The sequence below is a fragment of the Salvelinus alpinus genome, chromosome 2 (genome assembly GCF_045679555.1).
Source record: "Salvelinus alpinus chromosome 2, SLU_Salpinus.1, whole genome shotgun sequence".
Taxonomy (NCBI): domain Eukaryota; kingdom Metazoa; phylum Chordata; class Actinopteri; order Salmoniformes; family Salmonidae; genus Salvelinus; species Salvelinus alpinus.
The window spans coordinates 127,111,132-127,127,097 of NC_092087.1; the positions used below are offsets into that span (position 1 = coordinate 127,111,132).

The 15,966-nt window shown below is 40.5% G+C and overlaps 1 protein-coding gene and 1 long non-coding RNA gene across 2 annotated transcripts; both read left to right on the forward strand.

Moving 5' to 3' along the window:
- The first annotated feature begins 1,096 nt into the window (after positions 1 to 1,096).
- LOC139568693 (uncharacterized) lies at positions 1,097 to 4,643 on the forward strand. Its single transcript, XM_071390711.1, has 2 exons — positions 1,097 to 1,391; positions 3,222 to 4,643. The coding sequence occupies exons 1-2, from the start codon at positions 1,226 to 1,228 to the stop codon at positions 4,163 to 4,165; spliced, it is 1,110 nt and encodes a 369-aa protein (XP_071246812.1). The 5' UTR covers positions 1,097 to 1,225; the 3' UTR covers positions 4,166 to 4,643.
- Positions 4,644 to 8,546: 3,903 nt separating this feature from the next.
- On the forward strand, positions 8,547 to 11,357 carry LOC139568695 (uncharacterized). Its single transcript, XR_011673649.1, has 3 exons — positions 8,547 to 8,836; positions 9,523 to 9,657; positions 10,172 to 11,357. It is a non-coding gene; the product is annotated as an uncharacterized lncRNA (long non-coding RNA).
- Positions 11,358 to 15,966: the final 4,609 nt, after the last annotated feature.

Sequence of the window (15,966 nt, forward strand, 5' to 3'; positions counted from 1 at the left end):
ATGTCGGACTGCAGTATACATACATAAAGAGCATAGTGTAGATGGTAGGTAACTTACCGGTTCTCATTTCTGAATGTACGGATGATAGATACAACCGTGTAGCGGCTCAGGTTGGGCTGAACTCTCTGCCCAGCCTCCCTCATACTCAATCCATGGTTGAGCACATGGTCAACCAATGTGGCGCTGATCTCATCTGAGACAACTGTCCTTCCTCGTCCTCCTCTTCCTCTCACTCCTTCACCTCTAGCTCTTGTTTCACCATTGACTTCCATTTTCCTCCAAAACAGGAGAGCTCATCTGTGGCCTTTTATAGCGCTAAAGCTCTGATTTCTAAGCGAACAATTCAGCAACTAGTGTTTACACCTGTGAGGAGTGGGTGTTGCCAATTGGTGTATAGAGCTTGGCATTGTGATTGCCGTTGCTTTCCAAAGGGAACAAAAGAGATTTTCATTTTGAATGTTGTGCCTAATGTAGAGAACTGTGTGTAGTGTTTTGCAAAAAGTGTGATAGAGAATTGAAAACTGAGTGTAAAGAACGAATTGTGCTTGCAATTTTGCAGACATGGTTTAGGGATTTGGTACATGAGTTTCAGGTTTCTGTGATTGCGTTTCAAGTTCCAATTTTAGTGTGTTAACACTTGGGAAAAACTGTAATGCTGCTCATTCATGATTTTGTTAGAATTTATTTGAAAGCAGTGATATGCACTTCACTCCTGATAAGTGCACTTTGAATAAGTGCAAACTCTGTTTTAAGTGCATTACAGTGAGTTTCAATAACATTCTTTATAATTGCTCATGATAACTGCATTCTCTGGTTCATTGCACGCGCTATCACATCAGTCCCTCCCAAGCCGATACAGTTGCCAGACTGTAACTGTGTTACAATGTGTTGTTTTTCAGTTCAGTTCATGCAAGGAATGATCATAGATGACCATATTAGTTATTATAACTGTTTCCACATTTGTAATTTAATCTTTTTCCATTATTACTGGTCTGAACCACAGACTGTTTGGAAACTCTGTCTGTGCACCTTCTAGTAAACATCCATCCACATGGGGATGCTGTGATCTGTTTACGGGCTCACCGCCGACTGATAGAAACAGAAGAAGACAATACGGAAGTAAAACTGGGAGAGGGTTTGTTTTGTTTGTGTACAAAACCATACCACATATTAAAGGGGTTAGTTATCAGTGTATTTGCCATACTAGTTGAATACTCACCTGGAAATGTCTACATTACAGATGTTGCGCGTGTTCTTAAATGAACGTTTAACGGCGGCTGCTGTGGAGATTTTTGGGGCAGTTGAGAAAACGGTAGTCGAGTACCAGGAAGAGAATGATCGGCTACGGAGACTACTGCGGATAACACCGGACATAAAACTATGTAGAAAAGGTTCGTAGGTAAATCTATAAATATCTAGCTACAATAATGTTTTATGAACAGCTAAATTGTTTAGGCTAACAGGGATCACCATTTAATAATTTTTAAATAGTTCAATGTAACGTTTATCGTGCATGATGAAAAAGTTTGTCACGAAAAGCTTATTATAGCATATAGCTCGGTATGCGTACACCGGCATGTCTAAAAGTTGGTTATATACAGTACCAGTCAAAAGTTTGGACACACCTACTCATTCATGTGTTTTTCATTATTTTTACTATTTTCTACATTGTAGAATAATAGTGAAGACATCAAAACTAAGAAATAACACATGGAATCATTTAGTAACCAAAAAAAGTGTTAAACAAATCTAAATATATTTTAGATTCTTCAAAGTAGCCATTCTTAGCCTTGATGACAGCGTTGCACACTCTTGGCATTCTCTCAACCAGCTTCACGAGGAATGCTTTTCCAACAGTCTTGAAGGAGTTCCCACATATGCTGAGCACTTGTTGGCTGCTTTTCCTTCACTCTGCGGTCCAACTCATCCCAAACCATCTCAATTGGGTTGAGATTGCATGATTGTGGAGGCCAGGTCATCTAATGCAGCACTCCAACACTCTCCTTCTTGGTCAAATAGCCCTTACACAGCCTGGGGGTGTGTTTTGTGTCGTTGTCCTGTTGAAAAACAAATGATAGTCCCACTAAGCGCAAACCAGATAGGATGGTGTATCACTGCAGAATGTTGTGGTAGCCATATGGGTTAAATGTGCATTGAATTCTAAATAAATCACTGACAGTGTCACCAGCAAAGCACCATCACACCCCCTCCTCCATGCTTCACGGTGGGAACCAGACATGCCGAGATAATCGGTTCACCTACTCTGCGTCTCACAAAGACATGGCGGTTGGAACCAAAAATACAAAATTTGGACTCATCAGACCAAAGGACAGTTTCCAATGGTCTAAAGTCCATTACTCGTGTTTCTTGGCCCAAGCAAGTCTTCTTATTATTGGTGTTCTTTAGTAGTGGTTTCTTTGCAGCAATTCGACCATGAAGGCCTGATTCACAGTCTCCTCTGAACAATTGATGTTGTGTCTGTTACTTGAACTCTGAAGCATTTGGGCTGCAATCTGAGGTGCAATTAGCTCTAATGAACTTATCCTCTGCAGCAGAGGTAACTCTGGGTCTTCCTTTCCTGTGGCAGTCCTCATTAGAGCCAGTTTCATCATAGCGCTTGAGGGTTTTTGCGACTGCACTTGAAGAAACTTTCAAAGTTCCTTGAAATTTTCCAGATTGACTGATCTTCATGTCTTAAATTAATGATGGACTGTCATTTCTCTTTGCTTATTTGACCTGTTCTTGCCATAATTTGGACTTAGTTTTTTACCAAATAGGGCTATCTTCTGTATACCACCCTTACCATGTCACAACACAACTGATTGGCTGAAACGCATTAAGAAGGAAAGAAATTCCACAAATGTAACAGGCACACCTGTTAATTGAAATGCATTCCAAGTGACTACCTCATGAAGCTGGTTGTGAGAATGCCAAGAGTGTGCAAAGTGTTCAAGGCAAACAGCGGCTATTTGAAGAATCTCAAATATAAAATATATTTGGATTTATTTAACACTTTTTTTGGATACTACATGATTCCATATGTGTTATTTTATAGTTTTGATGTCTTCACTATTATTCTACAATGTAGAAAAAAGTCAAAATAAAGAAAAACCCTTGAATGACTAGGTGTGTCCAAACTTTTGACTGGTACTGTATATCTTATAGAGATGAAGTGTTTTTAATTATATGGTAACCTCTGCTCCTCTTCGCCTTCCCTCCAGAGTCCCTTCGCTTATCTGTCTCTGAAGACGAGGTTCCACCTGAGCAGCAGGAGTGGAGAACCAGTCTGCAGCAGGAGGACCTAGAACCCACACAGATTAAACAGGAACAGGAGGAACTCTGGACCTGTCAGGAGGAAGAGCAGCTTCAAGGGCAGGAGGCTGATATCATAGCTTTAAAATTCCCTCTTTGTGTGAAAAGTAAATGTGATCAGGAAAACCCACTTCAGTCCTTGACTCTTCCCCAAACCCAGACGGTGGAGAACAGAGACAGTAACTCTAAACCAGTGGATCTCCCACATTTTGTCACTGTTACCCACCTGAAGAGTCTTGACATTCCCTGTGACCCTCCAGATAATCAAAACAATGTCTACAGCCACAGCTCAGCTGTAAGCAGTGACCCAGTAGGACTTAGGCTGCTGTCACCATTCCATCCCAGCCCACCATTGAATCCCAACCTATCAATGGGGGAACACTGTTTCAAACCCAGCACCACGTCTAGAAAAACTCTCCGCTGCTGTGACTGTGGTGAAACGTTTGCTCTGAAAGCTGACCTGCAGGGGCATGTGACTCTCGCTAAGAAGAGACCCAGCGAATGCCGCCTCTGCCAAAAACGCTACAACTCCACCTGTAAATTGAAGGCCCATGTCAGACTCTGTCACGTGGAGAGACCCTGCACCTGCCCCTTTTGTGGAAAGACCTTCAAACTCAAAGGACATCTTTCCAGGCACATGAGGATTCACACAGGAGAGAAACCATTTACCTGTGGTGACTGTGGGAAAAGCTTCATTCAGAAGGGGGACCTAAGGAGGCATGTACTGACTCACACCGGAGAGAAACCATTTAGCTGTGGTGACTGTGGGAAAAGCTTCAATCGGAAAGGGAACCTGAACTTGCACATACTGACTCACACAGGAACAAATGTCCAGAAAGAAAGAAACAAATGAAGAAAACCGAATGAAAACACAAAGAGGAAACGAATTAGGACAAAGACATCTTGTTAGAAGATGGACAACACTTTGGAAAAGCAAAGCAACTCTGGATCATTCATTCTCTGGGTTTCAGATAAATAGATGTCGTGAATTTACCTTTGGAAAACGTTCTATGAACAATAAAGTTTGATTTGATCGAACAGTACAGAGTAGTTCAACTCACAGGTCTGATGTTTTCATGTCATTATAAACCGGAATTCCTGCTAGTTTGTTTTGGAATGTCTCCAGAATAGTCTGACCGATGCTATTGATACATAAAAATGAATACTTCCAGAAATTGTGTCCTTGCAAATGTCCAATATTATTTTTGATAAATTTTGTAATAATTCTCTTAATTTATGTTATTGATTTAATCTTGTGTATGTGTGTATGTTTTTGTGCATGTGTGTAGATATATATATATATATGGTAGGCAACTACAAACAGATCTATGGTCAGGGGAGAGTAAGCTGATCCTAGACCTGTATGTCTAAGGGTAATGTCTGGACCTTTATGGCCCAGGAGTGTGGACATACCCTACTTTCTTGTCTATTCCCGTTGAATCACTACATCACCAAACATAGCACACGTCGGCAGCACTACCTGGAGATACTGTCCTCAGACATTGAAAATCATGGGCTCGATCCAATCGCATCACGGAAGATTCACAGTAAAGAAAAATTGAAATTGTAAAGGTAATTTCCGACGGAGCCGACATGCACGCTAACCGGGAATGCGGGAACATTGACTTTAAATGTAAAAAGTAGCGCTGATCTCCAGTGATACGGATTGAGTCAAGACCATCATTTCATAGGCCTATAGGTATACCAAGATTTTGATGACTTGTGGTGATAAGCTAAACCAAGATGCATTTCTAAGGTAAGATTTAGTAGGACCTGCTACTCAACAGTAAAAGTTTTGATGATGCATGTGCTAGATCTCTAGTGCTGCTCATGTCAGAATTGCACTCTTGGGACAGCAATTGTATAGACTACCAGCACCACCTGTCTACATCAGTGTTTGTCAATCTGGGATAGTAGGCTACCCCTCATACCTTGACTACACAGAGGGTACAAAACACAGAGGGAAGACTCATAAAACATAGGGGTAATGATTGGTTGCACATGAGGGCATAGCTGCGGGAAGTGGGGTGCAGCAACCCCTGAAAATATTAGAAAAATACTAGACCTGTATTAGCGGACCAATATATCTGTTTGTAGCAAGGGCTCCAAAACAATTTCTGCCCCCCCCCCCAACAACTGGATAAGCCCAGCACTTAGTAATTGATTTAGATTGAATAGCCTATCCAGAGAACCCTATTAACAAACAAATGAACATAAAAAATGTTTAACCACATTTAAAATACCCAAATGCGGGACACAGTGATGATTCTGTGGGACAGTGTAGCCTGGGTTACTTATTATTATGTAATCAGTTACAAGTTACCTGTCCAAAATTGTAATCAGTAACGTAACTTTTGGATTACCCAAACTCAGTGATGTAATCTGATTACATTCAGTTACTTTTAGATTACTTTCCCCTTAAGAGGTATTAGAAAAATACAAAAATGTATGTTACCAATTGAATGACATCTATTGCAGGATAAATCTATGTTAAAGTTTACATAGCTGGCCATATATATGGATGTTACATTTTATTTTATGGGTTGGTTATGTAGGCTTCTTCTAACCCATCACTTTCTACTACATATAATAATACGATTAAATTATATCTGTACGTTAAAAACCAAAGTATCAGAATTCCAGTCATTCCAATAAATGTTATATCCCTTGATCTTCAAGAATAGGACTTGGAAATATCGAAGGATAGATTAGACAAATTGTTTTACCTGAGCATGACCCCAAATCGAAGGACTTATTAGCCAGCCCTTCTCTGTTGTTTATGATTTTGTTGTCATGGGGGACTGATTGTTGCCCATTGAATCGAGTTGAAAAACAAATGCTACGCTCATGGAATGGCATGCTTTGCAAATAGAGATCTGTATATAATGACGAGATGCTCATGTTTCCGCCCTAACAATGGGTGTCGCTGTCCCAAAGGCGGGAAGGCAAGCGAGAGAGAAATCGCTTCGCCTATTCCTCTATGCTGCAAAAAGACAGGCTGGAATGACTGACTGAAACACGGGACAAATCATCCTTTTTTGGAAATGACTGGTGTTTGAATTTGTTGATAAAATTCTGGACATGATTGTTTGGCTGCACGACGTGGATACAAAGGGCCAAAATGCAGGGCTGTCCCACACAATCCAGGACATGCGCATAGCCACGGGCAGTAGGGGGGCTGAGGGTGCTGAAGGACCCCCGCCTCATATGGGGTTCTTGGAAGAACCTTTGAGAGACATTTTCAGTGCCAAGAACCCTAAGGTTCTTCGAATAACTTTGAGGATCTTAGAAGAACCCTTGTTGAACCCCTCATTTTTAGAGTGTTGCATGATCTAAATTGTTATTGTTTTTTGATGATAACATCTATCTTTTCATATTTGTGCAAATCTTTCTAAAAACAGAAAATGGACACAATTCAATGGATATGGATCAACAAAGGTATGTCAATTGGTATTGGAATTTTATGCAGATCCCATTTACCATCTTCCTTCCTTACCTCGTCGACAAATATACCATAGCCCTCTACATTATGGACAAGGTATATGAATGGAAGCCATTAACAAAACCCTTTTTTTCATTCACATTCACCACTAAAACAGGTATGAATACTGTCGTGTGCATGTTTTGTTCATCATCTGTATAATTACTCTTTTTCACCCTCCCTACACCTTTGATGAATATAACAGGAAACCTGTTTGAGCACCATGCACTGTAAAATCATTCTGGCTATGGATACGGAGGACATCAACACATTAACATCAACAGGCCAGAGGATATACCCATTGGACTTGGGGTTCTGCTGGGAGTTTACCTCATATTTCGATTTTTTTTATTCTGCTTTGCCACTGAAATCACAATAAACACTGAGAACATAAAAATTGTGTTATTGTTGTCATTGTTAAGCGTATTATTATTAATAAGAATAAGAATAACGGGAAGGGGGCGAGTAGTTCAAAAATGTACCCCAAACGATTCTTCAAAAGGTTATTAGAGGTCCATTTAAAAAGGATTCTTCAAAGAACTTATAGGGGTTCCCCCACCGTTTCAATTTGAAGAACCCCTTCAAAGGATACTGCCGAAACCTTTTCCTTTTAGAATGTAGCGGACCGATATAGCCATATCTAGCGGGGGCAAAACAAATGAGCCTGCACCTTCCCAATACCTAATTCTATTATGGGATGGGATGGGTAGTAGCTATATTGGTAGATTATATGTGTTGATGGAGACATTACCTTAAGCATTCAGGTGTAGCCTTATAGTTTGTGGGTGTATAAGAATCTATCCTAAACCACAATGTGAAGTAATGGCAATTGTTAAGAGTAAAAAGATAGATTATTTAGCCTCTACTGTTAATGCAAACCAAACACCTAAATGTGGTATAGCTGATTTTACAATATGACACGATAATGCAATAATGAAAAACCTCATCATTATGGCCTAAAATGTCACAATTTTGTTACATGGCTGGTTATAATGGTAAGTGTCTGGATGCCATGGTATTCATTGCTATGATATAGGCCTAAGTAACACAACTAGTCATGGTTGCGACTCAAGTATAGTGTGTCTTAAAGTACGAGTAAACTTGTACTGTCTCATAATCCAGCCTCAAGACTAGAGAGAAAGAGAGAGGAAGCTAGATTTGGTTGGAGGGCCCCCCCACCAAGCGGGCACAAATGTTTAGTGGCCTCCCCTCTTGACAGCAGAGAGAAAAATCTCACTTTTAAAGTTAATTTCCTGCAAGTCTACACAATTTGGGCATAGAGAAAAAGGTGCAGTTTGAAAGCAAATGTTCTGCAGTTCTACACATTTTGCCATGGGTTGGAGAGAAAATGTTGTTATTTTAAAAAATCATGCAATTCTATTTAGCCACGGGTACAGAGACATTTTTGCAGGGCACCCCTATCATGTGACGGGCCATAGCCAATGCAACCCTGGCCATCTTAACCGAATCCCCTCATGGTAAACTGTGGGAGGCAACCCCTCAGTCTAAACCAGTGTTATTCAAACTTTTTCAGCAGCGACCCCATTTTTCCACAAGAATTTCTGGGGTACCCTTTTTTCCCCCAAATAAGTTCTTCGCGAGCTCACCCCACTCTAACATTTTTTTGTATTATCTTTCTCAAAAAAACTATAATCTGTATGACTATACTCTACCCCCCAAAAGGGGGCGTGTCACCAATTTAGAATTCCACAGATTTGGGCATTTCAGTTGACTGAAAATGGGCTTGCCCTCACTGATACAAATAGAAGACAAACTTGATTTTCTGGTTTGTTAATTTACCACCATTCTTTCCTCATTTACGAAGCTAGTGTGCTAGCTGAATATCCAACTCTCAGTTGACTAAACTACAACTAAACACGTCTAAACTGCAGTTGCTGCATGTGTTCTTAAATGAGCGTTTAACGGCGGCTGCTGTTGAGGTTTTCGGGGCAGTTGAGAAAACAGTAGTGTAGTATCAAGAGGAGAATGATCGGCTACGGAGACACCTGCGGATTACACCGGATATAAAACTAAGTAGAATAGGTTTGTACCTAAATATAGAGATGGAAAGACGTCTAAACGTTGTATTTGTGCCATTATGGTGTCTGTGACAGCCTCAATGGTGCTGCTCACGCTATCTACATTTTCATGTAGTCAATTGGGCTTTTCTTTTGTGTTTGAAAAAAATCTGAAGCTAATATTTATGATTAACCGCCACCTGCAGTGTTGGAGTCCTGAACCAAATGATATGTCATTCATTTGTGGCCACTAGATTGCTTTGATATAGCTTAAAGCCATTAACAAACCATAGCACCCAATTTGAAGAAGACAATGCTCTGATCATTGGCAGATCCCTCCCAACCCATAGGAATCCCAACTACTTTAAAATGGTGGAAGCCAGAAATACTGAAGGAATTTAGATGATGCTTTGCCACGTTTTCACATAAAAAAAAAAAAAGGTAAACGCTCTGGTCTGTGTAAGTGGGCTATCCCCCTCTCGCATTAGCATGCTTTCTCATGTGAGCTGTCCTAGACTGCTTCAGGTCACTTTGAGAAATTGCACAGACCTCAAACAGTGACGTTTCTTCTAATCTACTAACTGAAAGGTTTGGGCTCATAATGCGCAGAACACATTTGGTTTGTCATAAAATTAGGCCAAAATGTACTACCATGACTGTGTGTGGGGGGAAATCTGTAATATACGGACAAATCCTTTGGCTCTCCCGTAGGCACCAATGCAGTAATGGCTGGCTCTGGTCTACTTAGCCCCCACCCCCCCTCCTTCAAGACTGTTTGAAAACGATTCCAGGTGAAGCTGGTTGAGAGAATGCCAAGAGTGTGCAAAGCTGTCATCAAGGCAAAGGGTAGCTACTTTGAAGAATCTAAAATATATTTAGATTTGTTTAACACTTTTGGTTACTACATGATTCCATATGTGTTATTTCATAGTTTTGATGTCTTCACTATTATTCTACAATGTAGAAAATAGTACAAATTAGTAGGTGTGTCCAAACCTTTGACTGGTACTGTATATACAGTTATATACAGTTCTACTCAATTAAGAAACAGTTTAGGCTAACAGTGATCATAATCTAAATAATTTTAAGAAGTTGTTTTACATTTTTTACCGTGAATGAATAAAAACCTTGCCTGTCACAAAAAACAGGAAGTGATTTGAATGTATAATTCATGATGGAAATTTTTTGAAAACAAATAGCTTTTTATGTTTAGTTTATTGATAAGTATTTGAAAATAGTTTTTAGATTCTAGTTCAACATTATTTTATTACAATTTCAGCTTACTTCTTCAATTCACTGCCTTCAGTTTTTATTGACACTGATGTTTAAAGACTGCACCTTCCCTCCAAACTCCCTGCAGCTCTCTCTCACTGTCTCTGAAAAAGAGGTTCCTGCTGAGCAGCAGCACTGTGAGCAGAAGTGGAGCCCCTGTCTGGGGCAGGAGGACCCAGAGCCCACACAGATTAAAGAGGAAGAGGAGGAAGTCAAGACCAGTCAGGAGGAAGAGCAGCTTCAAGGACTCTATATTCACTACTCCCTGTGTGAAAAGCGAATGTGATCAGGAGGTACTGTGACCTGTCTGAAGAATCTAGACACTTCCTGTGACCCTCCAGATAAACAAAACAATGCCTCCAGCCACAGCTCAGCTGTAAGCAGCGACCCAGTAGGACCCACCAACCCATCAATCGGGGAACACCGTTCCAAACCCAGCACCACGTCTCGAAAAAAAGGGTGGCTGCCCTGACTGTGGTGAAACGTTTGCTCTGAAAGCTGACCTGCAGGGGCATGTGACTCTCGCCAAGAAGAGATCCAGCGTCTGCAAAAAAAGCAACAACTCCACCTGTAAATAGAAGGCCCATGTCCAAATCCGTCACATGGAGAAACTCTGCACCTGCCCCTTTTGTGGCAAGACCTTCAAACTCAAAGGAAATATTTTCAGGCACATGATGATTCACACAGGAGAGAAACTATTTAGCTGTGGTGACTGTGGGAAAAGCTTTAATCGGAGGGGGCAGCTGAAGGTGCACATACGGACTCACACAGGAGAGAAACAACATGGCTGCTTAGTCTGTGGTAAAAGATTAGCTCATAAGGCTTATCTAGTGAAACATGTGGATAAGGTCCACAAAGGAAGAAAGATAGAAAACAGGATGAAAACTGAAAGAAAGTGAAATAGGATAAATATATTCTATCAACAGATGGGAATAAAAAAGCAGGATGAGGACAACAGTCTTAGTAAACCACCTCTGGACCATTCATGCTGTGCTCTTAAGATAAATGGATGTGTGATGAATTTACTTTTACAGAATATTCTTTGTAAATAAAGTTTCATTTTATTTGAAGGGTGAGGTAATGATCAAACAGTAGTATGCGGTATTATGTGAATCTCACCGGTCTGCTGTTGAAAGTCTGTTGATGTTTTCACATTATTACCAACAGGAATATCTGGTCGTTTGTTTTTTGAATGTCTCTCAGGGTGATGAGAGAATGGTCTGGCTGATGTTATTGATACATTAAAAATGTTTACACTTTCCAGAAAATATCTCCTTCCATCTGTCTTTTTGTCATAAATTTTGACCTAATGCTGCTCATTCAGGATATTGTTTGAGTCTTTATGGAAGTAATGATTTAAAGTCGATTCCTGATGAGTGAAAACTCTGTTTTAAGTGCACAACAGTGTTTGTCCAGTCCCATTTCAGTGACATTCTTTGTAATTGCTTCCGATAAGCGCATTCTCTTTTTAAATGCATGTTTTCACATCAGTCCCAAGCCGTTGCAGTTGTCAAGAGTCGCCTGTGTTAAAATGTAGTGTCTTTCAATTCAGTTCATGCAAAAAAGGATCATCCTATTACTAATTAAAACTGTTTCCCCCCTCTATTTCTGGAGCTTGAAGTAAAACTCCATCCACATGGAGGTGCTGTGTATCACTGAAGCGTTACTAGCATGCTAGCAGATACCCATAGACTTGCAGTCATTGCGCTAACGCTAGTTAGCATTGGTTCGCGAAACTCTCTCTAACTACCTCTAACAGAGACATAAAATGGTATCCACTAGTTCATCTGACAATGGGGAAGTAGATGAAGGCCACAATCCCAAAGTATACATTTGAAGGTCGTTTCTGATTGATCCCACTTAAGCAGCGTTTACCATGAATGGAGTCTCTGCTAACGCAGGAACATTGCCTTTAAAGTTCAATCACGCTGTAACGCTGAATTCCCGTCATACGGATTTAATAGAGCTCTAGGTCTTTATGTGGGTTTTATTTGTCCTTGTTTTTTTTACCACCTACCCCTTTCAGATATATGACAAAGCAGGCAAAAAGAGGCAGGCATGGTAAATTAGTGGGATTTTGGTCTGTATATAAAAGGGACACACCAAATGGACCATATAGATCAGTCTGTAGTTGCCTACCAAATACATTGTATTAACAGTATTTAAAAATGTAATATACAAGATTACATCAGTATCATAAATGAGCAACATTAAGACAAAACATATAACAAATATTAGTGGACAAATGCAAGGACACATTTCATTGGAGAATATATATTTTTATGTATCAATAACATAAGTCAGACTATTCTGGAAACATTCCAAAACAAACTAGCAGGAATTCCAGTTTATAATGATGTGAAAACATCAGACCTGTGAGTTTAACTACTCTGTACTGTTAGATCAAATCAAACTTGATGTGTATCACTGAAGCGTTACTAGCATGCTAGCAGATACCCATAGAACGTTTTACAAAAGTAAATTCATGACATCTATTTATCTGAAACCCAGAGAATGAATGATCCAGAGTTGCTTTGCTTTTCCAAAGTGTTGTCCTGAACTCTTGTCCTAATTTGTTTCCTCTTTGCGTTTTCATTCTGTTTGTTTTTCTTTTTGGACGTTCACTCCTGTGTGAGTCAGTATGTGCAAGTTCAGGTTCCCTTTCCGATTGAAGCTTTTCCCACAGTCACCACAGCCAAAGGGTTTCTCTCCTGTGTGAATCCTCATATGTCTGGACAGATGTCCTTTGTGTTTGAAGGTCTTTCCACAAAAGGGGCAGGTGCAGGGTTTCTACACGTGACAGAGTCTGACATGGGCCTTCAATTTACAGGTGGTGTTGTAGCGTTTTTTGACAGAGGTGGCATTCACTGGGTCTCTTCTTGGCGAGAGTCACATGCCATTTCAGCATCCCACCCTGCATCCCACTGCTGGCTTGCTTCTGAAGGTAAGCGGGGTTGGTCCTGATGGGAGATCAGATGCTGCTCGAAGTGGTGTTGGAGGGCCAGTAGGAGGCACATTTTCCTCTGGTCTAAAAAAAGATCCCAATGTCCCAGGGTAGTGATTGGTGACATTGCCCTGTCTGGCAAGCAAGACTAAGAAAGACCAAAAACATTCTGGGCTCCCGAGTGGCGCAGCGGTCTAAGGCACTGCATTTCAGTGCTAGAGGCGTCACTACAGTCCCTGGTTCGAATCCAGACTATCACATCCAGCTATGATTGGGAGTCCCATAGGGCGTCGCACAATTTGCCCAGCGTAGTCTGGTTTTGGCCGGGGTATGCAGTCATTGTACATTAGAATGTGTCATTGTACATTAGAACCTTTTAACTAGGCAAGTCAGTTAACATATTTTTAAAAAGCATTATCCCCCTCTTGCCATTTATTGACTGTAAATCTAAGCAATGTAACAGACCGTAAGTAGAATTCAATCTGTTCCGATTAAGTGGACATATGCAGCACTGACCATGAAATGCAGTCTCCACAGATCTTCTGCGGATTGAATCTAGCCCCAAGGTGGTATTTGGAAATGAGAGCTGACTTCTCTCTACTTGCTATGGCCAACACTTACCCTGGGAGGGCCGCAGGCCACCATTTTAAATAGGTAATGAGTTGGAAGTGTTAATAATGAAAGAACAACAATGGCAAAAGAAAATCATTTTATTTTCTCTAAATAAAATGCATTGAAACATTGACAAACACATTAGTCCTTCACAAAGTCACAGAACCTCAAGGAATTATTACATATTTAAACAAGCTGCCGTAATTTGAACTCCAATGTCAAAATGCCAACCTAATTTCAACAAAAATAGACATTAGACGGGGTTTTCCCTTCATTTTAAAATAAAATTACAGAACTTTACAAAAAGAGGGGAAGTCTCCACATCTTTCAGTACTAGTGATTCCCAGACATGTCAATTGGGTGTGATAGTTCTGTAACTTGCATGATATTGTAACTTACTACAGTGTAATTTCTACACCAGCTAGACGTGAATGTTTGTAGATGGTTTGATCAGTTACATAAAATATAAAAATGTACCAAAGCGTGTTCATGGAAGCACGGGCACTGAACACGGTCTAGTCACTTCATATCCCCTGATAACTATCGAAAAGATCTTTAAGAAATGCAGGCAAAACATCATACAAACAAAAGAAAAAAAGGTCTACAAGTGTAGTGCCGACAGAAGTTCAAAGGTCACATCTTGGAATTTAAATAAACCATTACATCTACAACAATTAACCTTCATTCTCTAAAACAGGATCTGCTTTAATCTATAAATAATGTCACCTCTTCATCTACCGTACTTTAAAATATTCTCTACAAAATAAAAATCCAGTGGGTTCACGTCATTGCAATAAATGGTCCGAGTCTCCCCTTTCGGTAATACTATACACTAACAATATACAAAACACTACAGTGAGGAAACATTTAAAAACACACGAGATAAAGTCCAGCTTTGACCGATGCCTTGTGCGAGTCGCTTTGGGATTTTGGAGTAGAAGTGGCAGAGCCCTCAAATCGGAATGTACCAAAATGCCTTAGAAAATGGCAGCCACTTGGCTACACATGGAAAACGGCTTGAAAAAGACACTGGAGAATCTAGCTACCATTTCTATAAAAAAAAGGGCCCTTGCTTGCTGTGCCTGTGGTGGAAAAGGGTTTGATTTCCAGATACCTATAGTATCTACTAGCTCTGGCCTCACAGCAGAGTGGTTGTATCAACAGTCGAGTCCATCCCTATGGTATATGAAGGAGTGTCTCAGCGTTCACAGCTCTTCCAACCCCTGTTGGGACAACCACCCGTTTCTGTCCATCCAGGATCGTTGCCCCACACAGTGGACTGTCCTTAGGGCTCAAAGTTCAACCACAATTACAAAATCCATGTTTCTGCTAAATAGATGACACTCCTGTTGGAAAATCAACTTCAGTGAGGCTTAATGCAAGTTCCCATTTGAACACAAGTACCCTAATAGTAAAGACAGTGTTTGACTCATGTCAGATCAGGTTTCAAACTGAAGGTACATGGAGCAATAAATCAATTTTCAAACGCTCTATAAATCCATAGTATAGGCTTAATGGACATACTCATTTACTATATTCACAATCCACTGAGGTAATGCAAATTGTTTTCTTCACATGCAGTACCTTTCCACCCAGACACACACATATACACATCCACAAGGTTAACTCTGTACCACCATCCTTCAAATATAGTTCATGACTAACCCCAATATTAACCTGCAAAAACCCATGACTGGTCCCAAATCAGTTTGTGTCATCTTGGCAATCTGTTGGTGCTGACCATCTGCCCAACGCCTATGGTCTTCATCACACCAAACAACCATAGGAGTTGGGCAGATGGTCAGCACAAACAGATCTGGTACCAGGCTAGTACCCAGCAGCCTCACAGAAGAACCGGTTATATCCCCAGAGTAATCTACTCAATAGTCTGTGTTTTCTTACACTCTGACCCTCTTCAATTACCTATTCATTTCTCCATTACCTCATATCAATGTCATGACCACTCCCACCCCCATTATGACATCATCCGTAACCACAGAAACAAGACCAAACATGAGGAAAACCACCCAGGATATGGGGCCAAGTCTTCAGAACAAAAACGTGAGTGCTTCCGAAAAAAATACTAAAAATAAACCGATATTTCCGGCGGCCTTCATCGGAGTCAGCAGTAGCATGCAACAGAAACAAACCATTTCATTAGCACCCAGGTGTATTTCACTAAGCTGGATCACAAAATAGATCCTGCTTAGTGAAATACCACCCTGAAATGGTGGCATTCATCATAGAGATGATAAATAACCGTATTCTAACAGATACGGCCAACCAGTGTTTTACCTCAGCTGGTTCGAAGGCCTCTGGTTTGATGT